This window comes from Chroicocephalus ridibundus, chromosome 9 (assembly GCF_963924245.1).
Source record: "Chroicocephalus ridibundus chromosome 9, bChrRid1.1, whole genome shotgun sequence".
In the NCBI taxonomy this organism is placed as follows: Eukaryota; Metazoa; Chordata; class Aves; order Charadriiformes; family Laridae; genus Chroicocephalus; species Chroicocephalus ridibundus.
This window is the reverse complement of record NC_086292.1, coordinates 36,415,607-36,436,600: the sequence shown is the minus strand read 5'-3', so window position 1 is coordinate 36,436,600 and position 20,994 is coordinate 36,415,607. Positions and strand designations below refer to the sequence as shown.

Here is a 20,994-nt window from a genome sequence, read left to right as displayed (position 1 = left end):
TTACCCCTCATCCTATTGCTCCACTCCCTGATAAAGACCCTCCCCATCTTTCCTGTAGCCCCTTTAGGTACTGGAAGGGGCTCTAAGGTCTCCCCGGAGCCTTCTCTTCTCCAGGCTGAACAACCCCAACTCTCTCAGCCTGTCCTCACAGCAGAGGGGCTCCAGCCCTCTGATCATCTTCACGGCCCTCCTCTGGCCCCGCTCCAACAGGTCCATGTCCTTCTCATGTTGGTGGCCCCAGAGCTGGAGGCAGCACTGCAGGTGGGGTCTCCCCAGAGCGGAGCAGAGGGGCAGGATCCCCTCCCTCGCCCTGCTGGCCACACTGCCGGGGATGCAGCCCAGGATGGGGTTGGCTTTCTGGGCTGTGAGCGCACATTGCTGGCTCGTGTGGAGCTTCTCGTCCACCAACACACCCAGGCCCCTCTCCTCAGGGCTGCTCTCCATCCATTCTCCGCCCAGCCTGTATTTGTGCTTGGGATTGCCCCGACCCACATGCAGGACCCTGCACTTGGCCTGGCTGAACTTCATGAGGCTGGCACAGACCCACCACTTTCCTGCGGAGAAGCAACCCGGCAGCGCCAATAAACACCACCCCAGTGCTCTGCCTTCACCTGTACTGCAAGAAATCCTCCTTTCCCCATTTTTAAAGTTTCCTCCTTGCAGCACTCCTTTGTGCAGCAGGCACAGCCCCTCCTTCCCTGCGGAGCCATGGCATCCCGGCGTTCCCAGTGCCGAAGCCTCCAAATTCACTTGCATCGGCACATCCCAAAAGGTGCGGCCTGACACAGATAATTATTTTTTCCACCCTCAAAGGGCTGTTGTGCGGATTAATGAGGTAACTTTCGCAAAACACCCAGAATGTGCAAAGTAAGCGCTAAGGGTTATTGTTATTAGAGACTAAAGTGATTTGAACCATTCTGTGCTGATGTGATGGGGAAGGGGGAAGAGAAGAACAAGCGAGTTCCTAGCGCTGTGCCCCAGGAGCAGGAGAGCAGCCCCGTTTCCTGGTCTGCTCCACCGGCACACCCTGCACCCATCGGTTTATTTTGACTATCTGGATCTAACATGCTCTGACCTGACACATCCCGCTCCGCAGAGACACCACGCACCAACAACTCGGAGACACCTTCAGCTGCACCTTGAGTCACGGCAATTGCTCCTGACTAAGCAGTAAATTAATTCTTTGTAAAATCATTCATTTTTAATAGGCATGACACATTCATCCAACAAACCATGTTCTTTAACCACATTTCTAAATATATTTCCAGTTTACCTGGTTTTTTAAGCCTAACAGCGTTTCTCACTGACATCTTCTTTAGCCACTGGAGCAAAGATGTCGTTCTATGCACAGGACCAGGGGCTGGAAGCTCAGCTCTGGGCTGACCAGGCACGGCCACAGCACACCATCTCTGCCTTACTTGTCTTCTACACAAGCAGAAATTGATAGACCAGCATTAGAGGAGACAGACTTTGGTGAAGGCCTATAAAGCGCCTGGAAAACATCACGCCTTCCATGAAAGCAAACATTATTATGCAATACATGTTACCTGGCACAGAGACCCCTTAATGCTGCGGGAGACGAAGGCATACAAAACATAGCATGTTAAGTTTTGTATATTGAAAATAAATTGGCTTTGGGAGAATGTTACCAGGAAAGCCATTTAACTGCTGCAGTACATATTACATATTCTGTTCTCACATACTGTCTTGTCAAGCTGGTGGGATCGAGTCATCAGAAACCGGACCAGGACTTTTGATTCAGGGGCTCTATGTCATCTTGGTGAGCTCGCCAAAGTTGCTCTCTCACTCCCCATGTCTGTTGCAACTTACAAAGTGGAAATAATGATACTGATCTCTTCTGTAAAGGACTTTGAGATCTGCTCATGGAGGTGAAATATTACTATTATACATAACCTGAATTCTCTTGAGTCTGTTCCATCTGCAAACTCAGCCACTCCGAAACACCTCACGTTCTTAAGCATCTTTTGGTCTTCAACAACAACAGCTTGGTAAAAACATTCTGCAACTCTCTCAAAACCAGCAGATGTACTGTGTTGGGTTTTTTTCTAATTTAACAAATCATACCACTTGCCATGTTAATTGTATCCAGGAAACACAGCTCTTGACTGTAAAAATGGCAAAAGGTGAGAAGATAATGAATTGACGGTAACGTCTCTCGACACATACAAATGAAGGAAACTGAGGTCAGCACACGCTGCAAAATCATGACAGATTGCACTCCAGAGGAGCACAAAGATGAGCCAGCACTATGCAACTGATTTATCTAGGGATTAGTCAGAGGTCACTCCTGCAATAGTTTAGGAAAGCTCATTGCTTAGCTACCAGCAGGACACCTCACATGAACTCCAGCTTCCAGCTATGACCAGACTTAACCCTTTTGTTGCCTAAAAATAATCACTGCTCGGACAAGTAGGCCCCTGACGTTCCAGCAAGTTGATACCCCATCTGCTCTCTTGTACCTGTAACACCATAACACGCCAGACCCAAAGCCTAGGAGACTATTGCAAAATCATCTGCTCTCACCAGAAAGGACAATTGCCCTTTTCATTCCAGTTCTAACAACAGAGCCCCAAAAGGACACCTCTTTTCAAGGTAAGTATTTCATTTAGAAAGTCATATGCCAAAGCCCTAAGTTGAAGCCCTCATAGGTTCGTGCGATGCCCATCACAGCAGGCTCTCGTTGCATAACTGGATGCAGACCCGTGACGGGCTGTTCATCATCCCCCCCCCCCGACTTCTGCCAGGGGAGAATAGAGCATCCCTTTATCAGACGCTCGGAAGCGAAGCAGCAGCTGATCAGATGTGCATTTTTGTAGGAGGACATCATCTTGGGATGCCTGGGATAGCTGGAGACTGTCAGTCAAGGTGCTTTCAAAACACCCACTCAACAGCTCACCAAGTTCCTTTGGAACAAACACGAACAGGAAAAAAAATCTTCCTGTAGCTGAGAGCCATCAGCCACATGCCGAAAATCTGACAAAACAGAGAGGCAGCCTACTTATTAAAGGTAATTTAATGAAAAAGATACGCACCAACATTGAATAAATCATTGTACTTCGTCCAAACAGAAAAAGCAAAACTTTGGAGACTGATGCTTTAAACACTGTTGCTTTCTGTCCTGGCATTCACAGAGTTTCATAGGGATCTCATCAGTATGTAATTCTGTTACTTTCAACTTGCACTTTGCTAGACAACTTTACTAATTAATCAGAAGGAAATCTCCAAGCTAATTTCTTAAATTGAAAAGCACTGAACTCTGCTGTATCTGTCAACAATGACAAGCAGAATGGAACAAACCAGACCAACAAAGTGCTGATAAAAAACAACATTATCTTAATTACTGCAATATACCCTTACTAGGCAGGCGAAGGGATCCTGTGTAAGAGTGATTTAGAACTTCTTTCCCTAATAGAGTTAGGAAACTGATAATCGTAAGTCTCACACATTAATGCAATTCTTAACAGTTTCAAGAGCATAATCATCAACACTTACTGCAAACCATACAGTTAAAAATGGAGGCTTGTACCAAATATTACAAAGAAAATGAGCTGCACCTGCTGATGGTTATAATTCCCACTGAAGTTGTAACTGCTACTGTTAAAAAAAAAAACAACAAAAAACCAAAAAACTGACTACTGGCCAACTGATGCTTTGCCTCAATTTTCATAGTTACCACAGAGGGATAACTGTGAAGACTGAACTTCTTTTTTGTTAATAATTTGTAAATGCTGACTTACAAAGGTGGTATGCATTGTAGTTCAAAGGGTCCAACACACGCAAACACCCACGTGCTGACATTGTGGTTTGTATTTCTGAGACAAAAATAAGGTCTTCAATAATAATTTACTTGCTTTTAAATCACTTGTGTGCCTTAAACATTGTCCTGAGCCGGTATACGTTTGCTCAAGCGAAGCAAGCTATCCATGAACCATTGCCCACCCTTGAGAAGAGAGAGACCCGGGCAGGCAGGTGCCAGCTCTTCCCAAAAGCACACCTTGTTCCAGCTGTGTACAGCTGTGCTCCTCCAGAACGCCAGCAGCCCCCAGAGGGCTCTGCAGGAACGCCCTGAGGCGGGGGGAGCCCCTGGGACAGGTCCCCCTCCCACCGATCCTGCTCCCTCACCCCTGGATCTCCTCCTGCTCGGAAGGAGGGAGAGATCTGCTCCGGAACCCTCGCACCTGCCGGCTGCAGCATCGTACAACCCAAACCGATGAAGCTATTGGTAAGTATGAGGTGTACGTAACCCTAAGGCTAAAACACAATTTAAAGGCAGCTGTAAAACTAGTTCATGGCTTATTTTGGGCACAGCAGAGGGAAGGTGTTGGGAATGAAGCTGCCAGTCTGGGCAGAGGAGCTGTAGGAGATGGAGAGAGAAAAGAAAAAAGGCACAGAGATACAGATGAGAAGTGGGAATAAAAGCCGAGAGTGCAGAGCAGGGAAAAAAGAAGAAAAAAAAAAAAGAAAGAAAAGAAATAATAATCAAAAATGAGATTAGTCTTAGAAGAGCTGTGCATGTTTTCCTGCGCTGGAAAAGACAAGAAGCTCCTGAGCAAACAGCAATCACTGATTGTCAGATACGGGTAAAAAAAGACCCGTAATTCCTTTTCACTAACGTTCTACTGGAAACTGGCAACAGATCTGCCGTTGAAAGGGGAAATCCTGGCTGTGCCCAGGGGCACACCCCTCCACAGCCCACGCACGCCACACCACGCCACGCCACCCGGCTCGCTCTACCCAGAACGCCCCACACGCGGAGGGGTCTTGATGTGCTGCTTTGTGCTGCAATTAACCCCGAGCAGTCGCTGAGCATCACTTCTCATGCACAAGCCAGATGTGAGCTCCATCCCCGTCGTTCCAGCAGTCAATGTTTTTGCACTGTATTTTTCCCAAAGACACAGTGCAAGTATTTAGTGTGTAATCACCAGCTTTCCTGATTGCTGTCACGGGGCATTTTCTATGGCTGAAGAAGACCACAGAGATCATTTAGTTACAACCATGCGCACGGAAAGAGTTTCTCAGCCACAGCAGATGCAGTAATGAAGCCGGCAAGAACAAATTCTACGTCATTAAATTATAAATTAACAAGAAGACTTAAGGAGTAAATATTTAGAAGAGCTCGCTGAAGCCTTATGGATAGGAGCATCATGACCAATTATTCCAGTGATAATTTAAACATGGAGTTAGGAAAGACTAGAAACAACAGAAAAATAAATCTCACCAATTAGATGCATAAATGCAGATTAATGTCATATGAGTATCTACCATATGAATATTCAGTGCAATTATTAAAGCATTAATGAAATAGTCACAGACAATTAGGAATAACCAGCTGCAGAAATGTAAATCTGTGCATTTTCTTCTTTAACTTCATAATTCAGGACTAAAAGGTGATTCCTTCAGAGTGTAGAAAGTATCACTGAAGTTAATGGGCAGGACAATTGATTAAGGAATTGGAAACAGCATTAGAAAATGAAGTTCAATGAGCAAACCCAGTATGTCCAAATGACAGAAAAAGTTCTTAAAAACAAACAAGAAAAAAATAGAGAGAAAAGGAAATAAACATTAGGAAATGAAATAAACAATGAAATCGTTATGTCAGTGTAGAGGAATTTTTTTCATTTTCATGACATGCCCAGATTTCATTTTGCACCTCTGAAAGTACTGTCAGCTATTCACAAAAGAACAACAAATTGTTTATAACACGTTGTAGACACACAAAGGCATTAATTCATTGATGCAAAAGGATTATTTAAGATCATTTCCATGCTTACGTAACTTCTCATCATTTGTTTCAAAAAGGAACTTCTACCACATCTTATTTGTTGTTATTCAGGACAGCGGAATTGCTGGAGGGTGCAGCGAGAGCTGAAGAGCTGGCAATTAACACAAAAAGCAAAAAACCACAGCAGAAACTCTAGCCAAAATCTCAGCCCTCTGAGTCTTCCTCCGAGGGCAGAGGATGCAGACGGTGGCAGATAGCCATCTCCACTGCACAGGCTGCAGCCAGCAAGCACAGGGAATACAGGCGATCCGGCAACTGGAAATTTCAACGCAGCTAAGAGGTAAGCCTGCTCCAGACAGTCGTTAGAGATCCCCCTCCAGCCTCTTACTTCCACTTGTTAACATTAAGAACAAAAATTCTGGGAATCTGGATTACATCCATCACTGACACATAACGGGAGGTCACTATACCGTGCCGCAGACGTCAAATAAGGCTAACAAATTCTTATTTTGTAGAGCTTTTAGAGGGACTTGAGCAGCACATCTGCTTAAAACAACAGTGATCTAGACCTGTAAAACAGTGAGCGAGACTGAAAGAGCCACAACGCAGATGCCACTGCCATAACACGCAGTTTTGCCTTTATGTTCCCATACCAGACTATAGATCTATTTTCTCTGCAGAAAGGAAGTAAGGCAAATACTTCTGCCAGTGAACAGTGCAGATGGAAGGTATTTCTGAAACGCTGGCTATTTCGAAATTACTCTAAGTCATGAAGTGTTGCACTGTACTGTACCGTTTTCTTTTGAAATTATCTATTACGTGGGTACCATGAATCACCATTTCACGTACGCAGCTGACTAACTTCACAGCATACAGAGCATTTTATTCACCCTTGCTCTTATACGGATCCTTAAATGAACAGATAGCTAGTTTCAAAGATGAACCTTTTACCATTTTCAAGCCATTCTCCCCTTGCCTCCCCCTCCTGCAGTACGGCTGGAGGGCCACTGCAGTTAATCCAGAGATCTGCCACTGTTTTACTTCATTAATTTGATCATGGACTGTATGGTCAACCAGGAAAACCGTATCAATAGCTCGCAGCTAATCAGGGAAGCTACCAGGGACCACTTTGCTCCACAGAGCACCCCAAAAGACCTTTATCCTAGACACAAAATACTTCAAAAGCTCCTCAGGTTCTTGTTCTCAGTTCAAGCAGGTTCTTGGGGTGAAGGGGCAGAAGTCTCTACCAACCACCTCCTTGGGTGACAAGTTCATTTTCGTGCAATGTTTAAAGAAAAGAGGATTTCCTGCACAGCTGTTACAGTGTCCTTGGAGACACCGTTTTCAGGCACTCCGTGCAGTATCTGCTCCCTCTCAATTCGAGTCACCGACAGCCACAGGCAGATTACGTAGCCAGGACTGTACCGACGTGACTAGGAGCCTATAATAGCACCCATAAGCCGAGTGATTTTTTTTCTGTTGTCAGTATCACGTATAAACACAAAATGGTTAAGAATCTGGCACCTTTATCTTTAAAAATCCACCGATGATTAAAAAGTATCTCCACATTTTGCTAACCAAAATAAAACAACATAATCTTATAAAGCACTGGGCTAATTTTAGACCTAAATACCGACGAGATCTGTGGTTATTCCTGTTGCCTGTCAGTGGCCATGATCCCCCCATGGCATTGGTAACGCTTTACTGTTCGCTAACTTAGGCAAATTACCCTCTAGTGAAACGTACTAAAACACTGGATGGAAGACAGATCTTACAAAATATTTATATGAGGCATAAATTAAAAGTGAAGGCCACTGGCCAGAAACTTTAAGTCTTATTCCTTTTAGAAAAACAATGAATTCAGGACTAGTGGTCTACAAACCTGGCCATCTGCTTGTATGCTTCTTCAGCCACCGCGAAGATATGTGGATCCATATCCCCCATATTTTGGCCACTGTACGCGTTGATGATATCTTCGCCATAGATAGGCAGTTGTTCATAAGGATTTATGGCCACTAAGACAATACCTACAAAGGAAATGAAACAAAAGGAATTACTAATAGTTGTTTCAAAAGAAAACAAACCAAAAAATGGCTTTAACACCCACTATTGTTCTAGCCTGTCTAAAAATATTAACTAGAGAAGAATAAGGATCTGATATTACTGACTCCAACAAATATTTATTCTGACCACAGTCTTGCATACAAATAGTGTCACAAGAGCTTACTTCTACCCTGCTTTAGGAAACACATCAGGGACAACTTTTTACTTTTTCTCTCTATCCACCTTTTCTAAAGTTAGCGTGCACGGAACAACCAGATTCGGAGTGTATGGACTTGAAATACGGCCTGCTCAGGGCAGTAAACCAATGAACGTGCATTGTACTTCCCTGTGTTTTACTGTAAATTACAAATGATAACGTGATTTGTGAATGACTACGATTACGCGGCCTCGCCGACTGCCAGTTTGGATATGTGAAGCGTGTTAACCCCTCAGCCGTTATGCTGCGCCCAGGAATAACATCTTCAGTTTTCGTAACAAGCGGCAAAGGAGAGTCATGGTGCAATTTGGATTCCAGGGCATCTCTAGCAGCCAGGCAGGACAACCTCCTGCTCAAAGGGATCAAAAAAAAAAAAAATCCATGTAGACACATCTCATCGGGCTGATACACAGCGGTACACAGTCATGTCAGGAAACTGAGTAATTACAACTCTAGAAGGCACCAAAAAACCCTCATCTTATGCATCTGTCTGTATGAGTACTTACACTTTCCATTTTCTAGTTTTTCCATCCCAGGTAAACACGTATCCGCCTTTTTAAACACTGCTCGTTACTACAGCATTTCTAAACTCATGCCATCCCTTTACTCTCCCTGCACAGGACAACTCAGTCTTACTCCGTACACCCTTCCGAGCCACAAAGGGGGATCTCCAAGGCTTTTGGTATGATTTTCTTTTTCCACGAGAAACAAGGAATGCTCTGCCCACGGGGATGATTTGCCGAAGATTACGTACACCTTTCCCTCCTGCAGCGTTTACAACGGGTAAGGAATGCCTGTGTGCCCCTGCAGGGGTGAAAGCACTGATCGCTGCCACACCAGAGCCAGCCGTGCCGGGCGGCCTCTGCTCTCTTGACGTTCCTCCATTCCTCCTCACCTTGACAATGGGATAAGGTGGGAGAAAAAGAAAAGAAACTCTAATTTTAACTGTGGCCATTTTAAAAAATGGAATTTCTTCTTACATATGTATTTTGGTGCCTAAAAGCGGCAATGCGGGCACAGACGGCTGCACGTTGGCTGTAGCAAGCATGCTGCACACATGCTCCTTGCACAGACCATCCCTGAAGAACCTGCACCAGGACCATTCCCACGGCGGTCAACTCGCTTCTAAATTTACTCGAGAATTCACACGTGCACGCACACTTCCTCAGCACAGATTCCAGATTACGGTGGTGTGATGTCTACCTCCGAAATTTTCCATGGAAAAGCCAGGAGAAGTGAAGGCACCTATAGCCTGGCATGGCTGCTGGGAGCATCGTCCCATTTTTAAATCCTGGCATGCGTGTATGGATCAAGCACAAGCCATAGCAAAAACACTAAACAACAATAGAATACCTTTCACAAAGAGATTCGAGAGACCTTGATCCATTTCCTCCAATATATCGCAAGTTTTATGGCCAGACACGCCCAGGTAAAGAGAGTGTCAGTGTTTTTCCATCAGCCATGACTTCACCAAAATGACTCAGGAGCTCGAGTGAAAAGTCTCTATAAAAATTTATGCCAAGCTCTAATGCTGTAGGGATGAGCCAAAAAATAAGAGGGAGGGTTAGGGAGGGGAAGGGGCCTCAGTACTAGCGGACGCAAGGAATGCGTTCAGTGTTGGTATTTAACATCTGCCCTCTCTAACTGTGAAAAAGCAGTAAAAAGTTAAGTAAGGGTGCGCCGCTGAGCCGAGCCTCCCAGGCTTGCACGTCTAATCAAAGAGACATTAAAAGAAAGCTGTGCGAGGCTTCAGACAATTCCCTCCTGCTTTTGGCTATGTTGGCAAAAATAAACCCTTCAGAAATTCAAAACAAGCAGCCCCGTGAGAAGTCTCCGGCATATTAAATCACTTAACTTCAGTAGTGATGTGTAAAATCTGCGAGCGACTGCCACATGGAAATATCCAAATCAACTGAGTTAGGAATTATATGCTTTCTACAGAACTTTTAAATCAGCCTGTCTCACAGGACTATAATCCAGATTAATTTATATAGAAGTTCTCTTCATACTGCTGTTTTAAGAAACATCATGGGCCTTCCCAAATCAAGTTTACGTGTGTTTTTGCTCCTACAATTACACTAAATAAAACCCTGGCTACTCTTTTTGCCATTCTTCTTAGCTAATTCTTTTATCTTGAACATATTCATCCATTTGTGGACAAACAGGATATTAATATAATTAACATATTCATTTAAATTAAAGTTCGCCCTCCTGCACAGCAGGCAGTACTTTGCACATCTGGACTAACCAGCAGTATTCGCTGAGGTTTCGTCACAGCCAGAGCCGTCTTTCCATGTAAGCATTCACATTTTCCCTTGTAACTTTGCAACTTCCTTCATTAATCCTTCATTTCATAGTCCCGATAGTAAAGCCATGTTATAAATCACCTCTGAATTGCTGGTGAAAGGCTGACGTGAAATTAAGAAATCAGGAGGTTTTCTGTTTAAAAGCTTGGATTACTTCAAAGTGAAATTTTAAAGACTTTAACATCCATGTGACATATTACACTAAGGACGGCATGGCTGAATTCACTTCTAGTGCCGTGGACATCCATCCCTCCCAGTTCTAGTTCTGCTGGTTGAGAATAATGTTACCGTAGTTCTCGTGGTGGATTAAAGTGTTTTTAATCTCCTCCGGGCTAAATCAGCTGGGTTAGTTTAAACCACCTTCACGGGGTATTTAAACTAACCTGGGTAATGCAGGAATCGGATTAAGGAGGCAAATACAACTCCTCCCGCAGGCAGAGCTCCAAGGCAATAATCTTTGCAGAGGGGAAGCCACTTGTACTCAGGACGGGAACTGGTGGGGTAGTTTGAACAGTGAACGTCCGTGGCCAAAAGACCAGGTTTACGAAGGCCAACACTCCAGCTTTATTTTCCTTAGCTTACAACATAAGGTACATGTGCCAACATCCCAAGCGAATAAATCCACAGCATTCTGCATTCCTCAGGTCACCAGTTAGTGTTCAACCTCCTTCCCCTGCACTTGGACCACCGGGAGGGAACCCCCACGCTCCTGGCTCCACGTGTTTCTAACAAACCCACACACAGCTCCCAGATTCATCACTTCAGACTTGTTTAGAAGCAAAACAGCCAACCAAGCTCCGCCATCCCACGCCCTTTGGCAGACCCATTCCATGAAGAGTTAAAGGCCTTCCAGCTCTATGAGAAACTATAAAACAATGAAACTCAGACTGAAAACCCCTTACAAGCTCAAAAGGCCTTTCGAAAAACATTCCTCCATCAAGAGCTTTGCTGTGGGGGCACTAAGGACAGAAACACGGACGATGTCTAAACTGGGGGAACTGAGGTGGTTTCCCAGTGCCGGGACCAGAACTTAGCAAGGGCTTCCCAGAGAGGCTGTGGTATCTCCGTCACTGGAGGTACACAAATACTCAGATGCTTTGACTGGTCCAAGCCCTGAGCAACCCCGTCTGATCAGACCTGTTTTAAGTAGGGAGCTCCACCAAAGATTTCCAGAGGTCCCTTCCAACCTAAATTATTCTGTGCCTCTAGTCATGCTCTGACTGCATGATGGGATGAGACGTAGGTATGAATCATCTCCCACTCCTACGGGGAGGAAGGCTGGCTGCGAGCAGAGGGAGGCAAAGTCTGATTCAGCCCCCCGTGGTCTGAGAGCAGGACTGGGAGCAGATGCGCTCTGCTCAGCATCCGCAGGTTAGGAATAGCCAGAGTGAGGAAATCGCGGCACGGCACCAACACCTGCAGTCCACCCATCACAACATCTTTAACGTGCGGCCCGCCTTAGCTCTCCGTATCCATCACCATGAGTGGAGCTGCAGCAGGGACCAGGAGAGGGAAAATCTGACCCTTGGCGTACTCCATGTGCAGGCCAGGACAGGACAAGGCCTTCAGCTGCCAAACACAAACTCCTGCTTCAGACACCTGCAGCCAGTATCTGCCAAGGGCCACCTTGCAGCATGACTTCCCTACACCACAGTTGGCAAAGTAGCGCGAAATACAATGAAATTATAAACAGCAAGTCTAATATATGACGACATCAAGAAGGCTCAATATACTCCGGCATGCGATACCCAAAACTGGGACCATCCTACAGAAGTCTGATTAAAGACAAAGTTAAATTGCATATTTAAGAAATCATGGGGCATGTTTTCTGTTTGGCATAAACTGAGCTACAATGAATATGCAAAGACAATTTGGCTACACCTACTGGAAGAACGTGTCTTTGCCTTAATCAAACAATTACAAGAAGGAAATTTTCAATATCTGGTTTCCAGCAATCACGTCATCGTATTATGTTTTGTTTTACTCAGCTTAAAATGTAAAAAATCCACCAATGACTTAAACCATTTCTTATGCACTAACACAATATCCAAAGTACATATTTCAATATTTGAAAAAATAATAAAGTTTTTATATTGAAAGGCTGTATTAAAAGTTAGCAATGTATTTTGACTAAACACTGAGATTTAAAAGGAACACACGCACATACAGGAAAAAAGCCCAGAAGCATGAAATCTCAATTTTAAGCCTGAACTCTCTCACAATGTTTCTTTAAATCTCGGCTGCAATTTTGAACCTATGATGAAGTGATCATTAAAGTGACTTCCCCCATTCTGGCCATCTGAAAATATCACATGCAGTTACAACTTTGAGTAACCTCTACTGGGAGTTCAGTGGCATTTTTAAAACCAAGATTGTTCATAATTGTGAACGGGCAAGCGCTGGCTCACACACTGTTACGGATTCAGTCCTGTAGTGGCACTAACTGGAAAACATGAAAAAGAAAATAAACCGGTATATCCCAAGGATAGAGGGGCCTACCTCGATGGAGAGGTAGGCATCAATCCACCAAACTGTACGGGCATCTGCCCCACGTAAAGCTCTCCACCAGCCCGTGCCTATCTACACAAGCCCAAGGGGAACACCAACCAGCCAGGAATCCCATAAAACACATAAAAATCCCAGCACACTAAAATTGCTGAATACACATTTTATAAACAGAGTCCACTGGGAAGCTAGAGGGATACAAAGCAAAGTCAATTTTCTCTGAACTTTGACACTTTCAAGTCTATCTGATGCATTTAATGACCGCAAACACAGGGACTTTCCTAAGAACAGCCCAACATGTCCCATCATTAAATGACTTTAAGTTAAAAGCACGCCTATCAATAATCAGCTTTCCTTTTGCTGTCTGTAGCATTTTACGCAAAGATTATGGTATGAAAAGACAGTACTTGCCACAATAGGTATAGATTAGTTTAGAGTCTATAAATCGAACTTTGAGGTTGTGTAAAACAGCCGGTTCATGGAGATAACTGAGTGCTGTGAGGTCATTTTCACCAACAAGTATGTCAGGGTTTCGCAAGGGCGGGAGTTCCTTGGTCTTCGGATCCAGGCAATATTCTAGGTCCTGCAAATCAAAGGGAAACGCACGCTGAAAGAGCGGGTGCGCAGGTTTCCTCATGCAGTCCCTCCAACCGTTCTTCCCAGCAAATCACGCCCCAGTCACAAAGCATGATGCAAGATTTAACTTTTCTGGTGATTTGAGGGGACAGTTCTTTCTCCAAAAACGTCATTTAAAATTTCCCAGAAGGGTTTTCTATACGTGACAGGCAACCATAAAGAGACATCATCTTTTTAAACTATTACTTAAGCAAATTCCTTTCTTTCACTCCTAAATCTTTTTGTTAAATAAAACAAGATATGTTATATCCTAAATCTAGCTAGTTTTTCATATTATTCATATTATTTTCCTCTTGAGCGGAGCAGCCAGAGGAAGCAGATCCCCATCAGTCTGTAGCCAGCTTCATACCCAGTAATACGACACAAGAACACTGGCAGAACGCCATGAAGAACACACAAACTGAAGAAAAAAAAATACTACTTAAAATTTTTGCAAATATAAATTAATCTCTAATGAAAACGTTTTAATTGCATCTGCCTCTAGGTCTAAAATTACTTCATTTACCAGGTATTTTCTTGTCCCCACACAACGCGACTTAATTGGCAAACACCCCCATTCTGCTACATGAGGTACTCAACCATGCAGCGTCCCCACACAGCATGGAATATGGGGGAGGGATTAATCTTGTCCCATCAGAAAGGTTGTTCTCAGCTTGCCATATAAGAAATGTGAGTGAGTCAAAGACTGAAATGCATTCAAGTAAAAATTTTTATTTAGAAGCTATTCTATATATATAACCTGTTCTTTTTACTTCATGGCTATGTAGATCTCTACATGAAAGTAGGATCTAAGATGGCCACTGGTAAGAAGAAAAGAAATTAAAAATAAATATTTGACCAACTGCAGTAGGTCTTTATTTTCCATGAGAAGATCTTGGGGATCACCATCATTATATATTAAAATTAAATAACCATTTAAATGGCATGAAAAAAAAGGGCAGGCCTTCACTAGAAGGATGTGAGCTTTTCGTAGACACTTCATCATTTCTCTACACCGTATACAGCATCATTTTCATAATGCTTTCAATCCTTGCCCCTTTTTATCTGTATTAACCTTCTGAGGGTTGTGCTCAACTTAAAAGTCACAATTCTTTCTCTGCAACACTGTTCTCACTGGAATATCAAACCAGGGTTGTAGCTTTAACGGCATAAGTAGAAAAAGATGATGCAACTGAGTGTAACAGGCAGTTGGATAAAAGCTGCCTGTTTTATTTTTAAAAATTAGGCAAAATGGATTTTTGTTAATAAACAGTATAATTTGTCACACAAAAAAATACTACTCAAAGTGGGTGGACAAGAATAATTGCACATACATAAATACGGATCTATTTTGACAATATAGCTTCCTGTGTAAGATACATGCATCTCCGCTCGAGAGCAAGAACAATCAGCTTATGGACGATACGTAGACCTACCTTGCCCTCTTCAAGTCGAAGCTGGAGGACTTTATCCCCAGGTTTATAATCTTTGAGAAGTTCTGCCGACTTCCAGACCTCCTCTGGATCAGGGATCCAAACCCTGGCATACTGCAATACAATGAACAACGGCAGATGATCAGTGACTTTTTGTTGCAATAGAGTTAAACCATCAATACACATGACACCAAAAACAACCTTTTTTTTCTTTTTTTAAATACACATTTAACAGCCAAAACCTTAAGCAAGAGACAAGTTAATTAGTACATCTGAGGTGAATAAGTTCTTCTATCTATTGATAAAAGGCTACACAAGCTTAATTTTACTGCCGACACAGAAAGAAAAGGGCATTTCCCACGCAAAATAATGTTCCAGGGTACACATTCAATGCTGAAAACCTACAAAGAAAAAAAATATTGTGTTTTCAGAGAGATCAAAAACTTGGCTGTCAAAAAGCTACTTGGAGAAACTCTTCTGAGCAGATTCTAAACGCATTTGCAATATAACATTACGTAGCTTTTTTTCCCCTAAGAGAACACTTGGGCACATCTGTGTTAATTCAGGCAAAGCTATCTGATCTCAAGTATTAAAAGCTCTTTCCTTTGTAGTGGCAAATAGGGCAAGTTTAAAATGGATTATCTCCAGAATGCCGAAAGAAAAAAACTGAAAAGGCCTCCAAATAATAGAAAGAAAAACCCAAACCAGCCTTCCAATTAATGAGCATTTTCACACAAACTTTAGTCATAAAAGTAACCCAGAACAAACACATGACTTGTTTTAAAAACCAGAAAGAATATTCATATTTTTAAATGAGTGAAGATATAATGGTTATCTCATATTCAAGAATCAAGTAAACGCGTATGGAAACCATCTAGTTACTTATACAGTTGCATGTACATGCAAATATGTACATATGAAAACCACTCTTGAGTAACACAAGGAAAAGGCTGTGACATTTTTAATATATTAAGGCTTCCGAACCGATGCCCTTGCAATACCTAGAGAGCACTGAGATCACCCCACACCACTATGAGCGGCACGCAGCGCGCTCGGGAGCAACGTCTTCTTTCTTTTCCACGTGGTTTTTTAAACAAAGGATTCCCTGTAAAACTTCATCAACACACATATATCCAAACTTACCCCGTTGCACCTGTTCACAGAACTCGCTTTTATTTAAAAATAAAATAAAATAAAAAAATAAAAATCCCGCGAGAAAGCAGGGAAGTTTTTTAGTTTAACACAAAGATGCTGCAGTGTCAGACACAGCTGAAGACCAAATACGCACCACACTTTGCCCAGGGCTTTCTCCCCCCGTCAGCAATAGCCGCAGTTTCCCACCCTCAGCATTTCGGATGGGATATTGCTTCCCTCTCGTCACAGGAATTAACAGAAAGCAAAGTAAATGTAATACGAATGAGGAAAGCATTTAAAGCCTGCCTAGCAAAACCGGTTAGCAGGCTGGTCTCCTCTAGGCTACACAAAGAAAAGTTTCCTGATGCAAAAAAGGCAGCAGCCTTGTGAGACGCAAATACTGTTAACTTCAGGCAGCGAATGCTGCGTCGCAGTTTCTAACTACATGATCTATGCCAGCGTGAAATGGGCACCTTTCATTTATTCAGCTGAAACCGTACATTTTCTGCTGTCTGGAGAAGGGAAGGAAAAAACAGAGAACAGATCACCATAGAAACTGGGTTACGACAGACAGCTGAACCTTCCACATGACACAACCCTACAGACATTAAAGTCATCCTGTGAGCACCAAGCTGCAGCTTTTCATCCCTAGCATCACTGCCTAGCCTGAAATCCCTGCCAAAGAAAACACCTGGTAAAAAGACCAGGTGGGAGGAAGGGGAGAGATGCTCCTAATAATAAGCATTGAATCATTTCAGAGCATTCTCGCCTCGTTAATTTAAGCAGAGTGATTTAGAAAATCAGGTTTTCGTTCTACCTTTTACATAAGCAGTGGATGTTCAAATCCCATTGCTGCCCAGCCTTTAGTGGGACCCAACAAGCAGAAAACAACGCGCCACCACGGGTAGAAACAGGACCAAGGGCCTCTCTCGGGAAATATCTTACTCTGGTGTGTCTACTGTTCACCCCTCTTTATTTACTATTATATAAATTCAAGTTTAAGACCACATTAAAATAAGACTAAAGCACGATAAACTTCTAGAGACACTGATTTGCGAGTCAGCCTTCTACACAGGGAAGGAAATTCTAGCCTAAAAGTGCACTGAAATGAGCATAAAAATTATGGCAAGAAACAAATGAACTTCTAATGAAACCACGCCTGATTATGATCAATGAATACATTACTCTCTGCAATAGTTCAATGTAAATTTTGAACCACCAGAACAAAACTGCTGATAGGGGAGATAACAGTATGATTTACTTAGGGAAAGGCAGTGCATGAAATTTTACGTAAACATTGTTACCCCCCTTCATGATAACCCAGGCCTACTGATAGCGTCACTTGCACTTTTCAGTATTAATTGGGCCCTAACAAACTTAGCTTTGCTATCCAGGTGATACCGCTGCGCAGGTTCATTTCTGGCTCACCACCGATGGCTTTTCCTACCCTCCTGGGAGACGTAGGGCTGGAAGAGGCACGAGGAGGACACGCAGCACGTGGTCCTCCCTGCCCACCCCAAAGCCACACCAGCAGCCAGCCGTCTCCAGCCCAGCGTTCACAGGACCAGCCCTCACTCTAAACCAGTTAAAAAAAAAACAAAACCAAAACCAGAATGATTTTTTTTTTTTTCAGATGAGATACTCTTGAATTCAGAAGGAAAACAAATAAATAAATGCGTATTCACAGGGAGATTTCGAAACTCAGCTTCTTGCCTAGACTTTCTTCCAGCCTCAGCAGACTGACGTAAAACAACGCCACCACCTCCAAAATCACATGGAAGTCTGGAATCACCGTACTTGGTTCAAGGAAGGACGAGCTGGGCTGCTGAAAGGCAATGGCTTAGCGATCTCCATGTAGTGACTCCAAAAGAGTTCACAGCAGAAAAAAAACACAGGGAAGAGTTTTCATTTTTCACCGGCAGGTCAGAAAGCTTGCTGCGTTACCACAATTTTATATAATAAGAAAATATAATAGGAAATTGCAGTATTCTCCCATACCACATGATTTGATCTCAGATCACATGAAGAAATCAGCAGACTATAATAATTATCTATCAAATGAGACCATATGACTCACAAAGTCTCTCTTCTGAGATATTAACCTCTTGAAGGACTAACTGACATTGCTGAGAGAATGGAATTAGCCACGCAAGCGGCTCAGCAGTCGCTTCAGCACTCACACTCTTTTCCCCTCCCGTTGCACAATCACGACGACTGCAGAAGGAGACAGAGCTATCTCCCCAGCTTAGCAGCTCTCTGGTAAGAGCTGAACGAGCTCATGAAATAATCTACATCCAAAACAGAAAAGGAAAAAAAAGAAAATTTCAACTCATAAAAACCCGTCCCTAGTTTCTCAGCATGGTCTACCCATATGAGTGAACTTGTATGATGTTCGCTTCAGCAGAGATCATCTATTTATTTACTTACAGACAGCCTCAAAAAACACGCTCTTCCGGGTATTAACCATGAAAAACTTAAAAGGGGCTGCCCCTCTCTCCTTCAAGGGTGACCTCATTTTGAGGTAGGAATAAAGCAGCTCATTAGTGTCTGGATCAAAGAGATCCCATTAATGTTGGCAGCGCTGGCCGGAGGAGCCGATGCAACAGCAACACGTGGTGAAAGTCAAAGCTAAATTTGACCAAAAGCATTCAATGTTGGTAGCTGAACACGGCCACCTGGAGAGAGCTGCCTGCACTAAAAAGAAAAGTCTCTGTGGCAGCGAGGCGTAACTGCAAAACAGAGCACAGAGTTGTAAAAGTTCACGCTGCAAAGTGTTGGACTTATCTATGCAAAATGCAAACTTATTAGAAAAGGATTTCCTGAGCTGCGGCATTTCCTCACTTGGGGTTGCTCTGAAAAGACCATTTGGTGCTATTAGATTAATTTCCTTTCACCTTTATGTTTTCCCTTATACTTGGTTCACGGTGCCACCACCGTGGCTGGTAATACTGAGCCTAGAAACACTTAGAACAGAAAAGTTCACCTTTTATATTAACAATATAAGCAGACGCACGGCTGGGTGAGTAACAGGTCGAACACAAGCCTTAACTTGACCAACCCGGACCCCCTACAAAGAGATCCTGGTCGCCCACAGAGGACGACAGAGCAGGTCCCATTTCTTCCTAAAATTTCTGCCGTCTGTCCTGCCCCACGCGGGCGGTCCCAAGGAAGCACCGCGTTTCTATTAACCAAGGGCGGCTGCTGCTTGCAGCTTGAAAAGAAAGACAAGATTTGACTTTCCTTTCATAAAAATGCCCGAATAACCAGGAGGGAGAGGAAAGTAGAGCATTTCCATGATAAGCAGGCTGGAACAAAACCTCTGACCGACTCATCTAAATTTTTCCTACGACCTGAGGGAAACGGCATCATTAATTTTGCAAGAGAATCAAAAGAAAAATTATCAATTTTCTTAAAAGTCAGCAGCATTCTTCAGGCATGGAGTGTTATTTTCTGTCTTGTTGCTCAGCAACAGCCATTTATATACCTCTGGTACAATTTAAGGCCTGATATTTAGGAAGTATTAATTCAAAAAGACATTTATATCATGACACATAGTGGAGAAAAATGTATGTGACAATTTGTACTAGTGTTTTATCTGACAAATAATCTCACCTAGTTAGTTTACCTAATAGGAAGATCAATAGTCCCACGTTACCACGTAACGCTCTGACCAGCGGGAATTTCCCAACCGGCGGCACGTGGGGCTCCCACACGGGGACAGCGGCCACCAGGGCTTCAAGCTCACCCTCGGCCACCACCACGACGAGCTTTCGACACCACCAGGTTTGCACATTTGGGTCACAGTGCCTGAAACACCCAAGGTTCGGCACGTAAGGCACCGCATCCTTCTCCACACACACGGGAACTACTTCAATGGCAGCACAATGAAAAAAAATCTGTTGCACTTGAGTTATTTCATCTACTATATAAATATCCACTACATTTGAATCCTAAGGGTATCAAAGTCTGGGGTTGGTTTTTTTGTTGTTTTTTTTTTTTTTTTTCTTTCTTCTAAGCATTTTTATAAGGCATTGTTTGTATTTAGAGCCTGGCGCTAGTAACACCAAAACCAGCTTGTAGCTTGCTTGCCAAACACGCCTTGATTGTACAAGGTACAATCAAAAACTATCAGCATCCCACAAAGAATCACTGCAGCACGACTTACAACTATCTTCGGCCGCCGGGAAAATGTCCGTTGACTTACCTTCACCTGAAACTTCACCTTACTTCAAAGGGATGCAAAAAAAGCTAAGTCCCAGACATAGGATATATATACATGCTACTATAGGCAAATTTGATCAGCAAACAGAAATGTAATTTTTTTTAGTTCTTTAAATATTACGATTATTAGCGGCCTTCCCCCTGAAATTCAGAGAAAATGATCACCCTGCAAATCTACACGCTGGGCCTGACACCAAGGCCAGAAAACTCAAGTGTTTCACTTTAAACTACCAAATGTATCAAAGAACAGTTACGATCCCAGGTTGTCGTTGATACGATTTTTAGAAGAAACATTTTTAAGGAGTTAAAACACATGAAAGTATTTGAGTATTTTAAAAGTCATGAATTTTCTTCATCTTCAAAAACACAGCTTTCTACATTTTATGTACAAACATAACATCTCTAGTGGGAGGTGTCCCTGCCCAGGGCAGGGGGGCTGGAACTAGATGAGCTTTAAGGGCCCTTCCAACCCGAACCATTCTGTGGATTCTATGTTGATTGTACTTGACCTTCTCTCCAAAACGCGGTGCAGAGGGGGACAGAGCTGGTTTATGCTCAGTCACTGCTGACCCAGACAATACTCCAGTTATCACAACGTTGCCCATTCACCCCCGCAAGATGCTGGGCGCGGGAAGGGCATTTGCCAGCTCCTGGTGTTTTTCGCAGACCCCCTTTCACAGGCTCTTCTCCCTCCTCGGCCACGGTGGCTTGTACGCCGTGATGCCAGTAGCACCCGCCGCTGGAAGCCACCAACACCGGTGGGGAGTCCCATGCAGC

General features: G+C 43.4%; 1 protein-coding gene and 1 long non-coding RNA gene across 2 annotated transcripts in view; one reads left to right on the top strand and one right to left on the bottom strand.

Annotated features, from left to right (window-relative positions):
* MYO5A (myosin VA) overlaps window positions 1-20,994 on the bottom strand; it is a 106,356-nt gene that overhangs the window by 73,031 nt on the left and 12,331 nt on the right. The window contains exons 2-4 of the mRNA XM_063345801.1: window positions 14,866-14,976; window positions 13,226-13,397; window positions 7,626-7,770 (exon numbers count right to left, since the gene is read on the bottom strand). Of these exons, the coding sequence (XP_063201871.1) occupies window positions 7,626-7,770; window positions 13,226-13,397; window positions 14,866-14,976 (428 nt within the window). The remainder of the gene's footprint in view (window positions 1-7,625; window positions 7,771-13,225; window positions 13,398-14,865; window positions 14,977-20,994) is intronic.
* Window positions 3,925-10,004, top strand: LOC134520451 (uncharacterized). Its single transcript, XR_010072446.1, has 3 exons — window positions 3,925-4,243; window positions 5,855-6,083; window positions 8,624-10,004. It is a non-coding gene; the product is annotated as an uncharacterized LOC134520451 (long non-coding RNA).